General features: G+C 36.4%; 1 protein-coding gene across 1 annotated transcript in view; it reads right to left on the bottom strand.

Moving 5' to 3' along the window:
* Positions 1-358: 358 nt before the first annotated feature.
* The window catches only part of RAB2A (RAB2A, member RAS oncogene family), an 89,767-nt gene continuing 66,388 nt past the window's right edge, over positions 359-23,737 (bottom strand). Inside the window, exons 7-8 of the mRNA XM_028533633.2 lie at positions 3,877-3,945; positions 359-1,672 (exon numbers count right to left, since the gene is read on the bottom strand). Of these exons, the coding sequence (XP_028389434.1) occupies positions 1,577-1,672; positions 3,877-3,945 (165 nt within the window). The 3' untranslated portion in view covers positions 359-1,576. The remainder of the gene's footprint in view (positions 1,673-3,876; positions 3,946-23,737) is intronic.

The raw sequence follows: 23,737 nt of genomic DNA, 5'->3' as shown, positions 1-23,737 counted from the left end.
TTTAGCAAAATTTTTAAAAAGGGCGATTCCCTGCCTTGTGTGGCTCAATGGACTGAGCCCTGGCCTGTGGACCGAAAGGTTTCTGGTTTGATTCCCGGTCAGGGCACATGCCTGGGTTGCAGGCTAGGTCCCTGGTTGGGGACATGCATGAGGCAGCTGGTCAATGTTTCTTTTTCTTTCTCCCTCTTCTTCCCCCCACTCTCCCCCCCTAAAAATAAATAAATGAAATCTTAAAAAAGTAAAAATAAAAAAGGGAGTTAAACATTCTGACCCTTTAAAAATATGCTTAGATATGTGTGAAAGGTATAGATAGATTAAAAAAATACATTTAAAATGATGTGGTCATAATAAAGAACAATTTTATACATAGGATTTTATTTTGCACTGCTATAACAATTTCATTATAGACCAAGAAAAGAAATGGAAAAAAAAAGATAAAACCACCACACTGAGTAAGTTACTAAAGCTTTTCTACTTTTTAACAGGATCTTCCATCTGGTAGATTTATTGTCATATCCCCTTCAAAACAGACAAGATGCTTACCATATTTTAAATATTATAGGCTACCACTGAAAGAAAATGTTACACAGTCACTGTACATCAAGGTTGAAAAACTGTCCTGCATGAAAAATACTTAGAAATCATGTGAATAAAAAAAAAATTATTGTGTTTAAGGAAAAATTAAAGTCCTCATAATGTGCATTTAAACGTGGACAGTCATTCATTCTTCTTGGAATCACTTAGGTGTCCGGACTTCTTGCTTTTGCCCATTTCGTTCATTACTGTGTTGTTACCCAACAGTGTTAAGGCAAACAAATCCTTTTCTGAAGAGGTCTTAAAGAAATTGTGGACAAATAGCAAACTTTTGGCATTAAAACAGGTTAACATATACATAGCCTTTAAAATGTATATTAAGCATATTTTTCTTGGACTAGTGACAAGAAAAGATGAACATGCTTGCTAACAACGTCAAAAAGTTTAAAATTCAGTGTCCAAGCAATTTCTAACAATGCTCCAGTAGCCTTAAGCTCTAAATGGTTCAGAGTTTATGCAAATGCATTAATGAATTCAAGCTTGGCAAATTACACCCAAGCAGGTTATTAAACTATATATACAGAAAGTAAATGATAAATACAGAATTAAAAGAATCCTTCTGCTTTTCCTTATAGCTTTGAAAATTGACAAACTTTTTGAGGACAGTTCCATTATTATTAAACATTAGGTAACCACAGGTGTTGGGAAACCTAACTACACAAACCAATTTAAAATACTCAAGATGACTTTGTAGTGTTTACTATAATTCAGTTCGTAGGTAAGGGCACGAGACAACATTTAACAAAAATAATCACATCAATTGACCTAGAAATCAAAAGCAAAGAGATATGAATACAATCTCCAAAATCTGTCTTTTTAAGTGAACGTTAACCATTTATTCAAAGTTATACAAGAATTTGAAAGATTAAAGTCTTCTGTGACATAAAGCCATTTAGAATAGTTTCATGTCTCAGCTGAGCAGGAGAGGGTGAAAGAAATAGTGAGTAGGCCCCACTTGGGCAGTAAGACAGTAAAAACGGACTCAACAGCAGCCTCCCCCGGCCTGCTGTCCTCCCTGATTGCCTGCATGTGTGGCGTTAGTAGCAGCATGCTGAGGGCCAATTTTAATGCCATTTGCCTGGAATAAAAGACAAAAAGATAATAAATGTAACTGGATCCAATAAAAATCCATTTAATTCTTAATGACAGAATTTTATTAACAACTCAGAAAAATATTAAGGAGATTTCTGCAACAATTAAAACAACCTTTTTAGGGGATCTTTCTTTTTCTTAGAAACAACATTGTGGAAATATTTCTGAGGAGAATTCTTTATCATACCAGGTACTGGGTAAACAGAAAGTAGACAGTGCTGCTTTTCAGGGAATTCTCACAATGGAGAAAATGTTTAAAACAATCATTGCAGGTCATCTTTAAAGGATAAAAATATGTAAGGCCTATGCTGCTCTAATACAATGTCAAATCTTTTCTCTAGACAGCATTTCTCTTCCATGTTGAATCAGCTATACAGGCTAAGGGCATATGAGTGTTCTGTGTCATCAATAATTTCTATGATCCCCAAAGACATGGCAGCTTGCCAAGAACCCACACACAGAGCAGTTCTTTCATTCATCAAACTCACACTTATGTCTTAACCCTCACTCCCTCAAGTGGATTTTACCTAAAAATACAACACTTTGAGAAAAGTAATACAGTAGCTTCAGAAATTAAGCTCTTAAGGAAACTTTACGTCACAGTAAATCTCAGATTTATAGTGCTTGGCAGTTGTTCTGCAACAGTAGTAGCCTTGGGGTTTCTGGCACTAGCTCAGTATTGACAGCAGCTGATGTGGTTTCTTTTCGCTCTTTTGACTCCTCTTTAATAAAAAGCATGCCCTATGGCTCATTGGTTTTGCCCCCTCTGGGCTGGTAGCAACTTCTTGAGGAATCAAGGAGTCAGGCTTGGCATTAGGCCAAATAAATCGCACGGCCTGTTGGCTCCTGACAGCACATTACAGTCAAAGCTGCACCATGCACAGTGCAGCAGTCAGCTACTATATGAAACCAGACAGAAACAATGAACGTGCACTTTTACACAGAGGCTCAATTACTGTTCAATTTATATGGCATTGGTCTCTGAATGGTGTTGCCTTTAAATTAACTCAAGATCTAGGAGATAGGATTTAGAAACCACAACACTCCAAATGAAAACAAATACTTTTTGGAAAACTTAGGCAAACTGTTGTTTAGTTTTAGCAAAGAACACTGAAGCAAATAATGAACACCCTCATTTATGTATACATCAAGAGACACCCATGCAATGGCTCCCTAACACAATGCTTTCCTAACTGCGACGGCGGTGAGTTTTTTCTCTTGGAAGCAAAAAGTCTTAATATAAAAGTAAAAATGTTTATGTAACAGTAAATAATATGCTACCCCAACCACACAGTAAAAAGATGACCACTGGTAAACACTCAGACCTGTATGCTTCAATATTTTATCCTAATCATGTTGACCAAAACTGGCTCAAAATAATTTTACAAAACAAACAACAACAACAACAATTATCAAAAAACCCCATAAGAAAACCAAACCAGTGCCAATTGCCAATTATATATATTCATTTAGTTTCCTGAAAATATGCTGTGCTTTAGTGGGAGTCACTTCCAAATTGGGTATTTCCTACTTTCATACCAGACAACAGGGAGAGCATCTTGCATTAGTAACATAGTACATGCATTACACTTACACAACTAGAAAATTATTCCCCAAAGCAGATGACACCATATGGACATGTGGGTGAAAGTGGGTTTCCTTCTCTCTTTGGAGGATTTATATTATTTTGCCTTGCTTACAGTAAATGGATAGGGTCACTTACTTTAATCTGTTTGCACAGATAAAGTGATGCTCTAGTAGAACATAAACATTTAACTATTACAGAACATCCAACGAATTTTCAGATAGATGATTAGAAACTAATGTATGAACTGACACCACATATCTGTTTCATGAATTAAAAATAAATATAAAATCATGAATCTAAGTTGTAATTAAAATTCAGTTGTACAACTATCTAACCACTATGCTGTACACCTGAAACTAATGCAAAATAATAATAAATGTAAGCTATACTTGAAAGAATAAAATAAAAAAAGAAGCATAAGCTCTGGCTAAGTAGCTCAGTTGGTTAGAGCACTGTCCCCATACGCCAAAGTTGCAGGTTCAATTTCCTATCAGGGCACACATAAGAATCAACCAATGAATGCATAAATAAGTGGAACAACAAATCATTATATTTTTTAAAAAAGCATAAAAATATTAGTCAATATTTTTATATGTATATACCTCATTATTAATGTCAAAGACTCCTTCTTGAATTTTTTCATAAATTTCTTTTGCTGTATTAATAAATGCCTGAAATATAAAGTAGAGAAATTGGTTCAAGTTATTGAAAACCACAATATAGTAAAAGAACAGTACATAAAAGCTCTATAGAATATCATAAATTTCAATATAAGAAAAATCAACTAATGTAATACACCATAGTAACAGAATAAAGCACAAAAACCACATAATCGTTTTAATAGATGCAGAAGAAGCATTTGACAACAACCAACAACCTTTCATGATAAAAACACTCAACAAAGTAGAAAGGGAATTTCCTCAACTTGGTAAATAGCATCTAAGAAAAACCCACAACTAACATACCCAGTGGTAAAGAGTGAAAGCTTCTCCCCCCACCCCAAGAACAAGAACTGAGCAAGAATGCATGTGAATGTTCATGGGTATTATCAGCAGTAAGAGCCAGAGAGTAAAAACAACAAAAATGTTCATCAACTAATGAACGAAAACTAAAACGTGGTATGACCATAAATGCAATTTTATTCAGCCATAAAAAAAAATAAGTACTGATTCATACTGAATATGGATAAACCTTAAGAACATGCCAAGTAAAAGAAGCCAGATATAAAAGACCACATATAGTACAGTTCTATTCATATGAAATGTTCGAAGAGGTCAGTCTGTAGAAAGGAAGAGTAGATTACTAGTTGTCAGGGGTTAAGAGAAGGAGGTGGGGGTTGAGGAGCGACTGTTTGTCAGTGTGGGGTTCCTGTTTGGGGTGATGAAAATATTCTGGAATTAGTAGTAATGGTTGCACAACATTATGAATATACTAAAACCACTGAATCGGACTCTTTAAAAGGATAAATTTTATGGTATGTGAATTACACTTCAAGAGAAAAATGTATGGCAGGGCGGGGAACACCACAACGTGAGAACAGCACACATGAGAAAAACCTGTCAACTAGGTATACAGCTGCATTAACTTCCATGTTGAAACTAGTGTACTTTTGATGGTGACTGTTCCACACAAAACCCCTTTTGCCAAGATGATGTATTCTTCAGTATACAGTTTAAGAGGGAAAAATCAAGGGATGTTTATGATGAAGAGATAAAATGGCAGCTCAACTTCTATGCCACGTTGAATGAAGTTTCACACTTTTCCCATACAGCACACTACTAAATTGACAAAATTAGTGTTAGATCACTGTAACCAAATTAAATCTCTAAGTAACAAAATTAATCTGCATACATTCTATAGGTATACAAAATATTAAAATATTTCATGTAAACATTGCCAATATTATGGAAGGTGTTTCTAAATTCGCAGATGAGAGATCACAAAATACTGTATTAATAAGTAAGGTCTTCTTTAATTAACATTCTCTGAAAATCCATAAAGAAATATATTCTTCACTACCATTGATACAGACTTAATTCAAAATTTGAAAAGTAAACAGGGTTCATGGAGAAGAACAAATCATACCTTTCGTCTTTTCAATACTGGAAATATTTGACTGCTGAACTTGCCACCAGAGCTTTTGTTTCCTAATTAACAGGACTGATATGTTTTCACCTTTAAAGGCCTTACAGCTCCCCAGAGTAATCAATCTACTGCAGCTCAATTACTGCACCAAGAACACACCAGTCAGTGAAGGAGACGTGAATGACTGCAGCAGGAGCACAGAGATATGAATATGCATAAACTCTAAGTGGCTGATCGAATCATCAGAGAGGGTCATGAGAATTTGCAGCAAAATAATGAGAAGAATTAATCACTGCAGACTCACAAGGCACTCTGAAAGTGAGTGTGCTGCAGTTAAAGTGAAGGAGAAACTGGCTTTTAGCCAGCTATGAATTGATCTACATTCCTTAAAATTAAAGTTATCCTGATAAATACGGAAAAATTTAACTTTATTTCCAATAACATGTCAATTATGGTGATGGGCTTAGAAAGCAGGCTAACTAAATACTGAAGTCAACAGATTCATAGATTCACAGGGTTGGAATTCCCTATAGGGGCACCCACATGTGTATATTTCACTAGAACACTAGAACTACAAGGTCGCATAAGTAAGTTATAACTCCATATAGAAAATTTGTTTTAAAAGTCACACAATATGCTAATTTATGTAAATAAACAGACTTTTTGCTAATTTGTTGATGAATCACATTAAAAAGTGGCTTTAAAAAGCTGGTACATACAATTTTCCATGTCATTACTAATCGTTATTACCTACATAGCACTTATTATAGGAGATACTATATAAATGGATTGTTTTATCTGTATCATAGCAAAAAATATTATTAAGTAATTAATAAGTGATCAATTTCAATAAATCCTCAGAGTTTAAAACCCAATGTGACAAATGTAGACATTAGTATACCTGTTTTAAAAGTGTGTGGCTATGAACTGAAATTATCCAGTTCCCAAATATAATGAACATTAAAGCTTATTAGACAGAGATCAAATGAAATTTCTAAGAGCCTTGGGTGTTACAATTATCTATCCACTAAAGCTGCAAAGCATCTCAAGAACTCAGAAAGACAAGAGATACATATCTTTTACAATAATTGGCCAAAATTTTTGTTAATTTCATATTTCACTCTAGTTACTAAAAAATCAAACCCCATATATATATTTCAAGGCAGATACATAACAATCGAAAATACCTCTAGAACACAGAAAAAGAAGAGGAAATTAGCAATAAGTTGACTAAAAAGATACTACAAAGGCTTTATATTAAAAGCTCATGGTTTAGCAAGACAGTCTTAACTTAAAATTCCTCCCAACTTTAGACAATTTAAAACAGTTTTTCTATTTCCTAAGCTATAGAAGCAGATTAGGGCGAGGGGTTTACATAAAGAGAGCAGGCTCGAGGGGCGTGTCTGTGTGCGTGGTGAGTGGGGAAGAATGGATGTGGATTGAGGGGAAGAGGCACTGGGGAACTTGCACATGGCAGCAGCAGACTTGTGCAGACAGCTCCTGATGGCTGAGTACGAGTGTTAGAGACGATGATCCAAGTCATACAGGACAGAAGCCCAGCATTTGCCATTTAACATAAGAAACAGAAAATATGTTTTAAAAAACTTCTATTGTTACTCTTATAAGGTTTAATGTTTACAAGAGTAAGATTAAAAAAATCTATCTGGAATACTTATTTCTTTATAATAAAAAAAAGAGCAAGCTAAAGACATACCTACAGAAAATGTTTAACATTAGTTAGTGCAAAACTTTTAAAACATGACACCCTAAATATCATTACAGTTTTTGTGATGCATAAGCTAGAATGATAAAAACATTATATCCATAAAAAATTATATCTATATATGTCACATTTCACATATAGCCAATCCAAATATTAATCAGTCATGAAACAGAAAAAAATATTTGCTGAGAAAATGATGTCAAAGGACTGCATTATCAGCACTGTGAAACAAATATTTAGGCAGATTCATGATTACAAAGTATAAAAAGGTTTCCTTGCAGCCAACTCAATTTGGTGAGCCTCTGGCTTTCCCATGCAGTGCCCCCTCCAGTACCAGGAGCCTGACTCTCTTCATTTTACCATTACTTCTCCCCCTTTGCCCCACTTTGATTAACTGCCATGTTCAGTCCTTTACCTTCATTAGCCATTAATAGCCTTCCACCTCAGACACTAATCTTTCAACCCTTGGCAGTAGTTATCTGAATGGTCCTGGTAATATCTAAACTTAAGTAAAATTTCAGGGACTTTTATACCACAAATTAAACATAACAAAAACTAGAAATGCATTATGATTCAAATACATATTAGGCAAACACACAAGCTTATGTATATCCTACCTATATCATTTACCCAAGGGTACCTATTAAATTGTATCTATGTACTATGGAAGATACAGGGAGAGGATATAGTTCCTACTGCTGCTGAAATAAACAATTTAGTTGGGAGAATCTAGGCAAAAGGGCTTAAACTGCTGTTGAAGATGCGGGAAAATACACTTTCTGCACTGGCCAACATAAGGAAACTGTGTGCAGGGCACAACTAAAGCAGGTCTGGCTGTAGGCCACGGACAATGTACTACGAGGGTCTTCACAGCTGATGAGAGGGAGTAGGGGCAAAAATTTTTATTTTAATTATGGTTTAACAGTTTTTAAGGCAAAATACTGAAATTCTACTACAGAGTGGCATTTAAATTATTTCCTAATGAAACATGCTGCCACCTGGTGGAAAGATAAAAATTACAGTGTCTATAAGGCAAGAATTCAAAATAAATCAAAGTATCTTAGTTTTATTTAAACATCTTGAACAGATGCTAGAGACAAAGTACCCTGTAAAATAAGTGACTTTTTAGTTTTCTCCTAGAACTGGGAAACATAAGATAACTAGAATGCTGTTTAATTTTCTTGTCAATTGCTAACAATGCTATGGATATTATAGGTGTCCATTTTGCCAAAGCTAATAATAACCAATATTTACTAAGTACTTACTATGTGATAGACACTTTTAAATAAATTACATAGGTGTTCATTATTTCTGAAAAAAATTAAAAATTTGTATAGAAATAAGTAAATGAATTTTAATTTCCTTTCATTTTCTTTCAATTTGCTTTTCAAGAAAATGTTTGTGAAGTTATACCTCTAAGGTTAGCAGAGAGGTTCAGGATGGGGCTCTCGAACCAGGCTGTCTAGGTTCAAACCCCAGTGCCACTCTTACTGTATGTATTGCTTTGGACCCACTGCTTAATTTCCCTGTAAACTCAGGATAATAATGGTGCCTACTCCACAGAACTGTTGGGAAGATGAATATAACACATTCATGAATGTAACACAATGAAACTACTGCTTGCCATGTAGTACTGGATGCATGTTAGGTTCCATCATCATGAATATTTCAGTGCAGTGACATGTGAGAAACAAAAGAAGAGGGTACAGGCGCTAAGTGTGAATGTGCCCTGAGACACTGCAGACTAAAAAGGAGAGGAACAGTGATCAATGCTCTTTGGTGACTTAAAATTAATTTTTTTGAGATTTTTTTAAGTCCTCACCTGAGGACATGCCTACTGATTTTAGAGAGGAAGGGAGGAGGGGAGGGGAAGAGAGAAACATCGATCAGTTACGTCTAATATGCACCCTGACTGGAGACAGAACCTGCAACTTAGGCATGTGCCCTGACGGGGAATCAAACCTGTGACCTTTTGGTTTATGTGATGTTGCTTTAGCTAAGTTGAGCCCATACTACCCAGGGCTAAAACTAATTCTTTTTTTTTGGTAAAGATTTTATTTATTTATTTTTAGAGAGGGAAGGGAGGGAAATAGAGAGAGAGAGAGAGAAACATCAATGTGTGGTTGCTGGGGGTCATGGCCTGCAACCCAGGCATGTGCCCTAACTGGGAATCAAACCTGTGACACTCCGCTTTGCAGCCCGCACTCAATCCACTGAGTTACACCAGCCAGGGCAGTAAAATTAATTCTTGATTAAATAAAACTGAACATTAAAGAAGTAAATTAGCAATATGTACTTTGTTCAGTGAGAGCTAAAGAACAAAATATATTGAGATCAGACCTAAGCATTACACAAAAACATAGGAAAGTCTCTTGGGAAAAGAACATTAGAATTCAAGACTAGGCAGTTTAAATACAAAACTCCTTCAAATTCTGTGACTTTAAACTGTTCTCATTTTAGCCCTGGCTGGTGTGGCTCAGTGGACTGAGTGTCCGTCCACCTATGAACCAAAGGGTTGCTGGTTGGATGCCCAGTCAGGGCACATGCCTGGGTTGTCCTCACTAGGGGGCTTGTGAGAGGCAGCCACACACTGATTGTTTTTCTCCCTTTCTCCCTCCCTTCCCCTCTCTCTAAAAATAAATAAATAAAATCTTTAAAAATAAAATAAAATGTTCTATTTGATTTAGCTTCAGTGGGAGAAGACTCATACACACATCATCCAATATACATAGTAGCTTTCAAATTACATTTAATGGAAATCCTACAAGGGCCACCTCTTGGGGATGAGGCAGAAAGCAGAGAGCCCAAAGAGGGAGAACCATTTTTTTCTTCTTTTCCCCTCATTTCCCAAGGCACCCCTTAATTCCAAAGCAGAGCTATTCTGCTTTTCTTTGTCTTATACCAAGTTTCCTGTGTTAAATTAAAATAAAGAGGGCCATTGCTAAATCTACTGATTTGAACAGCATGCTTTCAGCCCTGGCTGGGTAGCTCGTTTGGTTAGAATGTCGTCCTGATATATGCCAAGGTTTCAGGTTCAATCCTCAGGGCACATACAAGAATCAACCAATGAATGCATAAATATGTGGAAAAACAAATTGATGTTCGTTCCTCCCTTCCTTCCTATATTCCTTTCTCGCTTCAAAATTAATAAAGGTTTTTTAAAAAGAAAAGGAAAAAGATAAAAAACAACTCACATTCCTCAAAAACCTTCTAGTTAGAAATTATTTTGAGAAGTATGTCATTTTTGTGATTATCTTCATCCTATGTGTTCTTCCTTCCCTTTACAAAAATTAATATCACCAGTGAATGCTTATTAAAAAGGAAAAGAGGTAGCCTAAACAAATCTTGATCAATTTTACCAGGGAAATAAATGGGGGAAGAAGCCAGAACAATTAAGTTAGGACAGTTTGAGAGATAATAGTATTTAAGAATTTCCTGTTCCTATTTTCGGTCAGACGTAACACACAGATATGTTTAATTCCTTAGTAATTTAGTTCTTTCATTCAACAAGCATTTGCTGAGTATGTGACCTGTACCAGGCACCATGTATACTCAGGTAAATATAAGTATCTTTAACCTCAAAGATATGGTACAGAATAGATGTTAACCTCAAAGACATGGTACAGGATAGATGTAAATCCAAAACTGAAACAGTACGGAAACTTCACAATAGCTGTTTAGAGGGGTAACATGGAGGGACTACTTGAGGGTAAAAAAACAGAGAATACCCCAGGAATGAAGGCCTGAAAAATAATTTAGCTCCCGCTCATTTATTAGGAACATTAATGGACAAAAGAGTATTTAGGACAGAGAGGCAGACTTTAAGCTCAGTTACGCTGGAAGTGGGGACAGACAGACATGTGGGATGAGGTCAGAGAGGTGGCTCACTAGACATCAAGGAAAAGGAGTCTGAAAAGGCAGGAAGCGGGCAGGGGACAAAATTAGAGGTTGGTTTTATAGGACGAATTATGAGGGAATGAAGTTGGCAAGAGACCAGCAAGGGGTCTAGAATAATAATCCAGGTAAGACATAAAAAGCCTGACAAATTAAAGCAGTGGCAACAAGTATGGAAAGCAAAGATCAAACTCAGTATCTACTTTGGAGAAATTAGCAGGACTTATTAAGCAGGGTAAGAATGGTGAGGTGTTTAAAGGACCCCACTTTCGGCTTAAATGACTGAGATGGAAGGGTATGCTGTGAATTGCGATAAATAAAAAAGGAAGAAAATCAAGTTCCAAGGATGAAATGAAGAGTTTAATTCAAATGCTAATGTCACACATGTGGGAAAGTCTTGGTAGTTGATGATCTATATAATTGTGTGCCTATGAATATAGACTACAGATAAATATGTGAGTGTGTGTGTGTGATATGCATGTATCAGCATGATTTTCTTCAGTCAAGTTTAGCTATTCTTCTTTAAAAGTAGAGGAGATGAATGTAACTTTCTACATTAGTTTGCTTTGGATTATTCTGAGAGTTCCCCAGGGGGGATGGCTAAATAAAGATTGAGAAGCTGCCGATAGTCAGCAAAATCTACCAACTGCCCTCAAGCCTGGGAAGGTCAGGTTAGATTTCCAGTGAAAAGTCCTGTGGTACTCTTAACCCTGACAACACAGGCCAAGGCAAGTAAGATGTGTTCTCAATGCAAATTAAGTCTGTAGATCTTCAAGTACTGGAACAGGACTCAAGTCCTGGCAAGGGGCCTTGAAATTGGTCTTTTTAGTTACTGAAGTCTTATCAAGTCACGTTGTTTTCCTTAGACACAGAAATTCACCTATCTGATGTCAGTTCAGATGACTTGGCAGGTTTCTGCAATCTGTTTTTGGATCAGCTGGCTGGATTTTCATCTTGGCTCTATCTTTAGTATTTTTAACAGCTCAGCCAGGAATTTCCAGCCCTGATTTTTCCATTGTTTTAAGATATTTTTAAATACTAGATTTTTGCCTCAATTTTTGATGTTTATATATTTTTCTGGTTCACATAAATTTCTGATCTTAAGTAAAATTGAATGTATGAAAAAAATAACCCATCAAATGGCTAAGAGATCATGAAGAATATTGGACAAAGTGACAATGTTTGGGAAATGGGAAATTTAACCATTATTTATAGTGTAATTACCTTTAGGTCCCAGAGGAAATACAGTATTTTAAGTTTTGGCAATGTATAAATCCAAAGAAATAAAATGTTCATTTAGAGGAAAAAGGCACAGAGAAAACAGGTAAAGAAGTACAGAAGTAAATACATCATTTTTGGGGTACAATTTTTTGCTGCAGTTATCTAACCTTGGGTCTAAAGAAACCTTTCAAAGCATGAAGACCCCAGACAACTGCTAGAGGAAGCTCTGATCAAAGGTGGAGCCAATTTGGGGGTTTTCAAAAATTTCATAGGGTTTTAGAAAGCTTAGGGCAAAGGTTCAGGACAAAATTCCACCTACATGTTAAGAAGTAGGACCCAAGTATAACCTGACAGAAGACTGATGGAAGAGGAGCAAAACTAATTACATAAATGAACCAGCCAAACATTTATTTACTATGTGGGGGAAAACTGTGCTAGTGTTAGGGACATAGAGATGAAAAGACAGTCTGTTTTCAAGGAATTCTGCCCCTATGTTGAGCCAACCCAAAAAACAAATGTCGTCGCTGAGCTAAGATAAATTCATGCCCAGGATGATACGGGAGGGAATACAGAGAACGGAACACATACATTCTGATTGTGTGTGCCTGCGTTTGTGGTAGGTGGTGGTGGGGGCAGGCAGGGAGGTATGCCATGTGTCATTCCAAGAGGAGGCATCAGACTCGATTATGCTTGAAGGATTGAGGAGGAAGGAAGATTTCAGGTACACAGAACACTTTCTGCAGAGGGTACAGCTGACGGCTCTTAGTTTAATATGGAGAGCATGCTGTGGAGAGTTGGCAGATAGAGATTTGTATTCTAAGCAAAGGAGTTTGATTCTGAAGCTGTGGAGAAACACGACATGATTTAATAAAATGAGTGTGACATTCAATTTTCATTTTTAGAAAGAACTCACAGAAACTGTGTAGAGGATTAGAAAAATAAAAACAGGAAGTCTAATTGGGAGGCAATTGTGGAAAAGGAAGGACAATTTGGAGAGATATTTAACAGGTAGAAACAGTAAGATACAAGTGGAAAGTGCTATGTGTTGACTGAATACATGACTGTAAAGGGGTCAGAGAAAGGCAATGCCCTAGAACGTAGGATACTGAAGATTTGCAGACCAGAGAAGGGCTGTCAGTTCAATCTGCATGTGGTACACTGGGAGGGTCCAAGGACCACTCCTACAGAGATGTCCAGGCAGCAATGGTCAATGTGGAGCTGAACATACAACCTAAGATGGGTATCTGAAGTCATGAATTTAGGTGACATTTCAACACGAAAGAAAGAGCTGGAAAGAAGTTCTGGGAAGGCTAGAGAGGCATGAAGGGGAGAAAATGGTATCATGTAGCTAGGGGAAGTTTATCTAATAGTAGTCAAAAGTGTCAAATATCCCCATAGGACTGGTTAAGGTAAGAACAGAAAAGCAGTTATTAGGTGTGGCAATTGGGTGGTGCAGTGTGACCCTGGCCATGATAGAGGAAGTCACGAAGGTGAGAAAAAAAATGAGGAAATGAATACAGAGTTTACTACAAGCTAGAAGAGGACATATCCATAAGTGGGAACAATCCATTTTTATTTTTAAGATAGCTGAACATGACTATGTAATTATATGCCAAGAGCCAAGAATCAGTTGGAAAGAAGAGGGTGAAGATGATGAGAAGGTTTGAAGAAATAACATCTCTGAGAAGATGGGAAAGGACTTTGCCAGATTCTTCACAGTGCTATACTCCTCAGAGTGAACCCATGAGCAGTAGCATCAATGTCACTTGAGAGTTGGTTCCAATCAAAGACTCAGGCCACACCTCAGGCCTACTGAATCCTACTCCGCATTTTAACAGGACTCCTAGGAATGCATTGGAATGCACATTCATGTTTGAGAAGGACTGCTCTAAAAACAACTGTTTGGGAAAAAAATTTTTATGATACATTCTGAGCTTAAAAACAAAGTAGTCTTCACATCTCCCACTGCAAAATCTGTATGCCACCATGAAGAGAATAAGCAAAAGAGAAGAAACACCAATCCTTCAGGTGTTATGTGTTCCCCACCCCTAATTCTATTTTTTGGGGAAATGCCTAAATCACATGCGGAAATCTCTGGGTTACATAAATGTCAACAAGTTTCTTAACAGTAGGTTCTCAAAAACTAACACTATTGTAAATTGTGTTTTTGAAAAGGGAGGGGACATTGTCCAACTCCTCCTAAACTCGTCTGACTATGCAGAAGTAGTTTTATTTAATGCCCCTCAAAGCAGAGACTAACCTTCAGTATTACTATTCTCCACTGTGTAGCACAACAAAAAGGGGAATGGATGGGGAACTGAAACCCCTGGGTTAGAATCCTCTAGGGAAAATGAGGATAACTTATGTAAAAGAACTTCTTCGACAACCACCATACAAATACACAACAGCATTATCATTTCAGGTACTTGATGTGTTTCAACCAACTGAAAATACTTCTGAAAGAAATTTTCCACTTATGAGACACTCTTCTAAATGCTGACGCCACATGTGTGCAATACAGATCACTGGATTCCAGTGACAGGAGAAGGAGCTCCTCATGACCTTCACAGCAACTCCTCAGTCTGTCCAAGGATAGGTCACAGGACAGATCCTTCTGGACCCTGGAGAGTAGGACTAAACAAAGTTGTGGTTCTAGAATGAACTGCCAGAGATTAGCAGCTGAGGAGCTGTGAACCTGATGGGCAGCGAGGACAGTTATCAGGCAGACATGATAGCTTGGTGTCCTTAGTAACCTTCAACTTGTACTTGAAAATGAAAAGTCAAAATTAATAAAAAATAAGCTCTGGCTGGGGAGCCCAGATGGTTAGAGTGTCATCCCAACACACCAAGGCTGTGGGTTCAACCCAATCAAGGTTCATACAAGAATCAACCAATGAATGCAAAAATAGGTGGAATAACCGATGTCTCCCCCACTCCCTTCCTCTTTCTAAAAATCAATAAAAAATTTTAAAAAATTACTGCTGGTCACACGGTTGGTTCTTATTTGCTCATCAGCAAAATCTTTAGTAAAATGGAAGTCAAAATCATTTTTTGTCAACTAGACAAAAAAGAGCCTGAACCTTGTATTCCTAATATAAAATGTGATGACACTATAAATGCTCTGCACATTCAGCATAAATATAACTTGAGTAAATGACAGGCGGTTCCCCCCCTGCATGCTGTGCACTATGTGTAGAACATCCAAATATTATGTTTAAAAATCAGTAGTAATGGGAATTGAAACTGTAAAGGAATGAGTTCTGATCTTGTATTACTATAAAAATACCATATAGACAAGAATATTTTGGTTGAAATTGGCTTTTTAATTTCATTGACATTTAGAAGATGAACTCTAGGGTGTGCTTCTACAATCACATTTATGGATATATTTCCTCAGTGAGTTACAAAAAAGGATAAATGGTAATAGCACATTTGGAGCCACCCCAAGTTATATAAAAATGATTAAAATCCACTTCACAGAAAAAAATGAATTCCCTTATTATAACTTGTAGTTTGAAAATTATAACTTACAGTTTAAAAACAAATAAACTTAAACATAACACTTATGGCCCCGGGTGGTGTGGCTCAGTGGATTTAGTGCCGGCCTGAGAACCAAAGGGTCACACCAGTTTGACTCACACGCCTGGGCTATGGGCCAGGTCCCCAGTAAGGGCACTCAAGAGGCAACCACACACTGATATCTCTCTCCGTCTCTTTCTCCCTCCCTTCCCCTACCTGAAAGTAAATAAATAAAAACAAAACAAAACATAACACTCATGTACCATATCAGCTTCATAACAGAGTTTTTATGTGCATAGAGTTCTATGTGTGTATATAAATGTCTGTATGTGTATATTGCGCACGTGGTATTAATGTTATATGATTTTTATAAACATAAAACTATACCTATCTACTAAATAGATTTAGTTTCAGAAATTCCTACCTCTGTAAGTAATATGTAGTTTAAGAAGACTAGGTTATCTTTTTTTTTATACTCTTCAGGAATTTTTTTTTTTAAAGAATTTGAAAGTAGAGTTTTGGGTGCCATTTTTAATTTATGATCCCTGTTAAAAATCAGCAGCATAACATTGGCTGGGTGGCACGGTTGGGTGGGGCATCATCCCATACACCAAAAAGGCTGCAGGTTTGATTCCCAGTCAGGGCACATGCATGGGTTGTGGGTTCAATTCTGGGTCAGAATGCATATAGGAGGAAACTGATCAATGCTTCTCTCTCTTTCTCTTTCTCTCTGTCCCCCCCCTTCTCTCTTTCTAAAATCAATTTAAAAAAATATCCTCGGGTGAGAAATGGGGGGAAAAAAAGATCAGCATCATAAATTCAGAGGCTACAGTTAAAGGAAGATATCAAGTTCAACACCTTCTAACAGTACTGAATGATGGTATGATGGGAGCCTGAAGTGAAATGGAGAAGCTTAGTAGGAATTTAATGAACTTGGATGCAGGTGACAACATCATCAGGAAGAGACTGAAACAGTTGAGGATACTCACTATAGAATTCACAAGTCAGAGAAAGCCCATAAAACAGAAGGGGTGTCACATAACAGTACTTTGCAGTCTTCACTCTTCACTTTCTTCCCCAGGTTGTCATTGAAATGAAGCACTTTAAAGATCAAAATTATTTACCATCCCATCTACAACTAAATGAGTAAAGAGCATTCATGTACTATGCTGGCTTGTTAGTTCTTTACTTCACTGATTTGAATTGTATCCTATATATAGCTCAATGTTTCTCAATCTTGATACTACTGACGTTTTGGGTCAGATCACTCTTCGTGGTGGAAGCTATCCTGTATACTTTTCTCTAACACCATCTCTGGCCCTTCTCCCCATCAACAGAGCCTTCCTGGATTAAATCAGTAAGGTGAGTAAATCAGTAGATCTACAGATTAAAAGTAAATCTATTTTCAGCAACAACTGCACTAATGCTGGGAAAAAAGGTGTTACTGCATGCTGCAAATTATCCAATCTCTTGGAAGGAAACACAAGAGTTAAACTTTATGGTCTCTAATTGCATTATACTAATTGCAGTAACTAGATCTTAGCTGAAATATAAAAACAGACTACAGCACAAGAGCAAAAGGAAATGGGTCTAGTTCTAAACAGAAAGGGATAATGTACCAGTTATGTTTAACCTTAATGAATAATCATGTAGTTTTAAATTTCTAAAAAGAACCCTTAGTCAGATGGTCCATAATCAGGACACTGACATTTGTATTAAATCATTCTACCTTCTAACATAATTATTTTTAAAATAATTTACATTTAAACATGGCATTTTAAGAGGGTTTCTTTTGTTTCTTGTTTTGTTTTATTTTTTAACTACAGGGGTTGGCCAACTTTTTTTCTGCACACAAGAGGCAAGGATTGACTACAGACTGATAATTCTCAATAGATTATACAAAATGAGGACAATGACTTTCTATGAACTGTCCACACAGTGACCAACCCTCTCACTAGATGACTAAGATGAGTCATTAGGATACCTTCCTTACTCTTTAAAACTCCTCACATGACCAGCTCTCCTACAGGAAGGTCGTCCTCCAAGTTCAAGCAGTAAGCTGAGGATAAACTCCTATCTGAGCACACAGCTCAAGTTTCTACCCAGTGTGCAAATTGCCTCTGCCATGGAGGTTGGCATAATTAGGCAAATACAAGTCCTTAGAAAGCTAACACATAAGGTATAGCACTTAGAACAAATTTCCATAAAATTAATTCCTATATTCTTCAGCCTCAAATCTAAATCATTAAGTAATCAAGAATCTATGAACCCTGTAATACTAACATTTATCTCTCATATTTCATCAAGACTCCTCTTTTGATTTAATTCTAGCAGATTAACTCTTGCTTGAATCCCAGAGATAATATGTTGTCATTTTATGAGCTATGTAGTTTCCCATTGAGGCCTTGGCTTTCCTGCCACAGAAACTGGTGCTATGTGCCTATCACAATGCAGATGCCTGATAAAGGTTGGCTTAGTTGTCCTTCTTCCACCTTCCTGAAGGAGAAAGACTTATCTTTTCCTTAGTTATCTTCTGCTAGTCTTCCCTGATCCCCGCCTCCAAAAAAGGCCCTAAGTACTTGTGTTCCATCATTAATTGAATGAAATTAAAAGGGTGCTATTCAGATCATGTCAATAGTATTAAGGAATTAACATTGCTAATTTTGTTAGCTATAATAATGGTACTATGGTTATATACTTTTTAAAATTACTGTTATTGAAATATTTATAGGTAATATATTTCTGGAATTTGCTTAAAAAAATCAGGGAACATAATAAAACAAAATTGTAAAAGTGGTGATAACTTCTAAAGCCAGATGATGTATATATGGATTCACTTTTCAAAATGGTGACACAATTTAAATTGATTTTCAATAGTAATTCCTTCAATCTTATTGTGAGCCCACCAAAATGCTTTAATACAAATGATGTACAAAAATAAACCAACAAATAAAAGTGTACTGTACAAATATTCTTTACATAATCATGTACTTAATTGTGTTTTAAAGTCTGACAATGCATAGGAGTCATGAATTAACTCAGTTTTTGTTTTTAAAAAATACTGGTTGGTTCACTAAAGTGCAAAACATCTAATATTTAACCCATGTTTAAAGTTCTTCTCTTAGTTATTTTGGTAAATGTAAAACTCATCTTCCAACCAGATCTTTCCAATTCCATACAGAGTAGTTGTCTTTTTGAGTTTTGAGAGGTCTTTATTCTAGATATTAGTTGTTAGTTGGATATTTGTTTTGCAAGTATTTTCTCCCACTCTGTAGGCTGTCTTTTTATCTTACCAGGACAATTCAAAATTTTTTAAAGGTTAATTTATCAATTTCTCCTTTTATGGATCATGCTTTCAGTGACAAGCAAGCTTAGTGCCAGATTCTGAAGATTTATTTTCTTGCTCGTTACTCTAACAGATAAATAGAAATTAGTTTTTGTATAAGGTGTGATAGGTTATTTATTTATTTGTTTGTTTGTTTATGCCTATGGATATTCAATTGCTAGGGCACCATTTGTATAAGCAGATATCCTTCATGAATTGCTTTTGTACTTTTCATTAAAAATCAGTTGGGCATATTTCTGTGGGTCTATTTATGGATTCTTCATTTTGTTCCACTGAGGTATTTATCCCTTCAGTAGTATCACATTCTCAATGACTACAGCTACATAAGACTTGAAATCAAATAGTGATTCTTCTACTTTATTCTTCTTTTCCAAAGTTGTTTTAGCTATTTTACATAATTCCTCAGTCTTCCTATATATATTTTATATTAATATTGTGAGATACCTATAAACTCTTACTGGATTTTGTTTGTTAGGAATTGAGTGAAATCTGTATATCAATTCACAGAGAGGTGAAATCTTTACCAGGTTGAGTATTTCAAACAATGAACACAGTATGTCTATCCATTTATTTAATCTTAATTTTTCACCAATGTTTTGTAGTTATCACCATATATGGCCTGTGCATATTATTTTTAGATTTATATATAGGTATTTCTTTTTTCCCTTGTGACTATATAGAATATGGTGTTATTTTTTAAATTTTGATGTTCACTGCTAGTATACTGAAATATTTTTCTATACAGGGTGGAGTGAAAAAGCAGGTTTACAGTTGTTGATATGGAAACACAATGACTGTAAACCTACTTTTGCCCCACCCTGTATTTGTCTTGTATCCTGTAACCTTGCTGAACTCAACATTTCACCTCTAGTGTGTGTGTATGTGAATTCCTTGGGATTTCCTCCAGAGACAGTCATGTCATACACACAAAGAAAGTTTCTTTCTTTTTTTCTGAGTTGTGTGCCTTTATTTCCTTTACTGCACTGGCTAGGACTTCCACCAATATGGTAAGTAATGTTAAGAGCACGCATTCTTGCCTTGTTTTTGATCTAAGGGATGAAGTATCCAGCCTTTCACCAATAAGTATAATGTCAGCTGTAGGTTTTTTACAGTCTTTAACAATCTAAGGAAGACCTTCTCAATTCTTTTCTTTCTTAGTTTTTGAGCATTTTAAAACATGTGGGTGTTGAATTTGTCAAATGCTTTTTCTGCATTGACTGCTATTATGTGGTTTTTCCTATTTACCCTATTAAAATGGTGGGTTATACTGTGTGGCTTTTGAATACTGAACCAGCCTTGCATGCCTGGAACAAATTCCATCTAGCCATGATGCATATGTTTTATGTACATGTATATTACATATGTCGTTGAAATTCCACTTGTTGATATTTTGTTGAGAAATTTTGTTTTCATATTAAGAAGAACTACCAGTCAGTGCTTTTTATTTATTTATTTTTTTTTGTATTTTCTTTGGTTTTGGTATCAGGGTAATATTAGCTTCATAAAATAAATAGGGAAATGTTCCACATCTTCTACTTTCTGAAAAAGATAGTGTAGAAATGGTGTTTGTGCTTTCTTTAAAGGTTTGGTAAAATTCTCCAGTGAAATCATCTGGTCCTAGAGATTTCTTTTGGGGAAAATTAAAAATTATGAATTCGATTTCCTTAATAGTTACAGGGCTACTCAAATAATCTGTTTCACACTAGGTAAATTGTGGAAGTTTGTGAGTTTTTTTTGTCTATGTCATCTAATGTATCATACTTAAGTATTATTCCTCTGATGTCTACAGGATCTGTAGCTATCTATACCTTGTTTTGTTCCTAATATTGGTCATAGGTGCCTTCTCTCTGTTTTCTTTGTCAGTTTTGACAAAAATTTGTCAATTTCACTGACCTTTAAAAAAAGTACCTTTTCCTTTCTTGTTTATTTTATTGTGTTCCTGTTTTCAATTTCAACAATTTCTGATCTTACTTTTATTATTTTCTTCCTTTTTGAGTTCTTTTTTTTAATCCTCACCTGAGGATATGTTTATTGATTTTATAGAGGAAGGAAGGGAATGGGGGGAGAGAGGGAGAGGGAGAGAGAGAGAGAGAAACACTGATCACATAGTTGCATTCCATAAGCACCCCAACTGCCTTTTGGTGTGTAGGATGATGCCCCAACTAACTGGGTCACCTGGCCAGGGTTTCTTTAAAAAAAAATTTTTTTAATGTATTGATTTGAGAGAGAGGAGAGAAACATTAATTTGTTGTTCTACCCATGTATGCATTCATTGGTTGCTTCTTATACGTGTCCTGACCAGAGACTGAACCCACAACTGAGCTGCCCAGCCAGGGACTTGCTTTGAGTTTTGACATAAGAGCTAAGATATTGATTTGAGACTTTTCCTCTTTCTAATGTATGCATTTAATGCTATAAATTTCCCTGTGCATTATGTTTCCCACAAATTTTGATATGCTGTATTTTCATTTACATTCAGGTGTATTTTAAAATTTCTGTTGAAACTTCTCCTTTGGCACACAAATTATTTAGTAGTGTACCGTCTAGCCCTAGTCTCTGGATTTTTCCAATTATCTGTTACTAATAACCGGAGCCAACAGAGCTGAAGAAGGAAAAGACAAATTCATAATCATGGTTGGACACTGTCTGATTTCCTAGTTTAATTCCACTGGTTCCATTGTTTTCTAGCTCCACATATCTTTCAGCTTTGTTTCGTTTATAGTATTTCGTAAATGTACACTGAAAACCACATCAGACATTATAGTTTTGCTTTAATTGTCAAACATAATTTATAAGACTCAAAAATTTTAAGGAAGAGTTTATCGTAATTATTCATCCTTTTGGCTACTAGTGTTCCTTCATCCAAGATTCTTTATTTTACTCTTTGATTGCTGTTATGTCTTCCTTTAGCCACAGATTTGCTATTGGTAAATTCTTAGTTATTTTTTGTCTTTAAAAATTTTAATTGTTGTTCTGGTACAATTTTCTGTCTTTTACTCCTATCCCTGCCCACTCCCTTAGGTTTTTTTCATGTTTTTTGTTTGTTTGTTTTTAAATCTGAGAACTTTTTATTGCTGGTTCTAGTATTCTGGGCTTAAAGTTCTTTTCTTTGAGCTCTTTTTTTTTTAATCTAGTATAGCACAGTTTTTTAAAACATATTTTATTGATTATGCTATTACAGTTGTCCCATTACCCCCCCTTCATTCCCCTCCACCCTGCACACCCTCTCCCACCCACATTCCCCCCCTTTAGTTCAATGCCCATGGGTCATAAGTTCTTTAGCTTCTACATTTCCCATACTATTCGTCCCCTCCCCCTGTCTATTTTCTACCTACCATCTATGCTACTTATTCTCCATACCTTCCCCCCGCCTTCCTCCCACTCCCCTGTTGCTAACCCTCCATGTGATCTCCATTTATGTGGTTCTGCTCCTGTTCTAGCTGATTGCTTAGTTTGTTTTTGTTTTAGGTGCGGTTGTTCATAATTGTGAGTTTACTGTCATTTTACTATACATGTTTTTTATCTTCTTTTTCTTAGATAAGTCCCTTTAACATTTCATAAAATAAGGGCTTGATGATGATGAACTCCTTTAACTTGACCTTATCTAAGAAGCACTTTATATGCCCTTCCATTCTAAATGAAAGCTTTGCTGGATAGAGCAACCTTGGATGTAAGTCCTTGCCTTTCATGACTTGGAATACTTCTTTCCAGCCCCTTCTTGCCTGTAAGGTCTCTTTTGGGAAATCAGCTGACAGTCTGATGGGAACTCCTTTGTAGGTAACTGTCTCCTTTTTTCTTGCTCCTTTTAAGGTTCTCTCCTTCTCTTTAATTTTGAGTAATGTAATTATGATGTGCCTTGGTGTGTTCTTCCTTGGGTCCTACTTCTTTGGGACTCTCTGAGCATCCTGGTCTTTCTGGGAGTCTATTTCCTTTGCCAGATTGGGGAACTTCTCCTTCATTATTTTTTCAAATAAGTTTTCAATTTCTTGCTCCTCCTTTTCTCCTTCTGGCACCTCTATGATTCTGATGTCAGAATGTTTAAAGGTGTCCTGGAGGTTCGTAAGCCTCTCCTCGTTTTTTTGAATTCTTATTTCTTCATTCTTTTCTGGTGGGATGTTTCTTTCTTCCTTCTGGTCCACTTCATTGATGTTAGATCCAGCTTTCATTCCATTACTATTGGTTCCCTGTGCATTTTTTTCATTTCACTTATTGTAGCCTTCATTTTTTCATCTAATTTGTGACCAAATTCAACCAATTCTGTGAGTATCCTGATCACCAGTGCTTTGAACTGTGCATCTGATAGGTTGGCTATCTCTCGCTCACTTAAAAGTACTGGCTTTGGGGCTTTCAATTCTGTTTGAACCATCTTTTTTTTTTCCTTTGGTCTGGTTGTTCCTGTTACATATGATGGGTGGAGCCTTAGGTGTTCACCAGGGCAGGGCACCCCACTCACTGGGTTGTGACGCTGTATGTGGGGGCGGGTTCTGAGAGGGAACAATGGTGCTTGCTCCGTTCTCTGTCAGACCTCAGTCCCTTCCACCACTTCCCCCGAGCAAACTGGGCCCCTCTGGTGCCAGTTCCCATGTGGGTGGATTTGTGGGTCTTCCCCTGTGGGTCTTCCAACGACTTCTCCCATGAGACGGGGGTCTCTCCCTGCACCTCAACTTCCACAGGT

The sequence above is a fragment of the Phyllostomus discolor genome, chromosome 7 (assembly GCF_004126475.2).
Source record: "Phyllostomus discolor isolate MPI-MPIP mPhyDis1 chromosome 7, mPhyDis1.pri.v3, whole genome shotgun sequence".
Lineage (NCBI taxonomy): Eukaryota > Metazoa > Chordata > Mammalia > Chiroptera > Phyllostomidae > Phyllostomus > Phyllostomus discolor.
The sequence above is the reverse complement of the archived record's forward strand: the minus strand, read 5'-3'. Positions and strand labels throughout refer to the sequence as shown.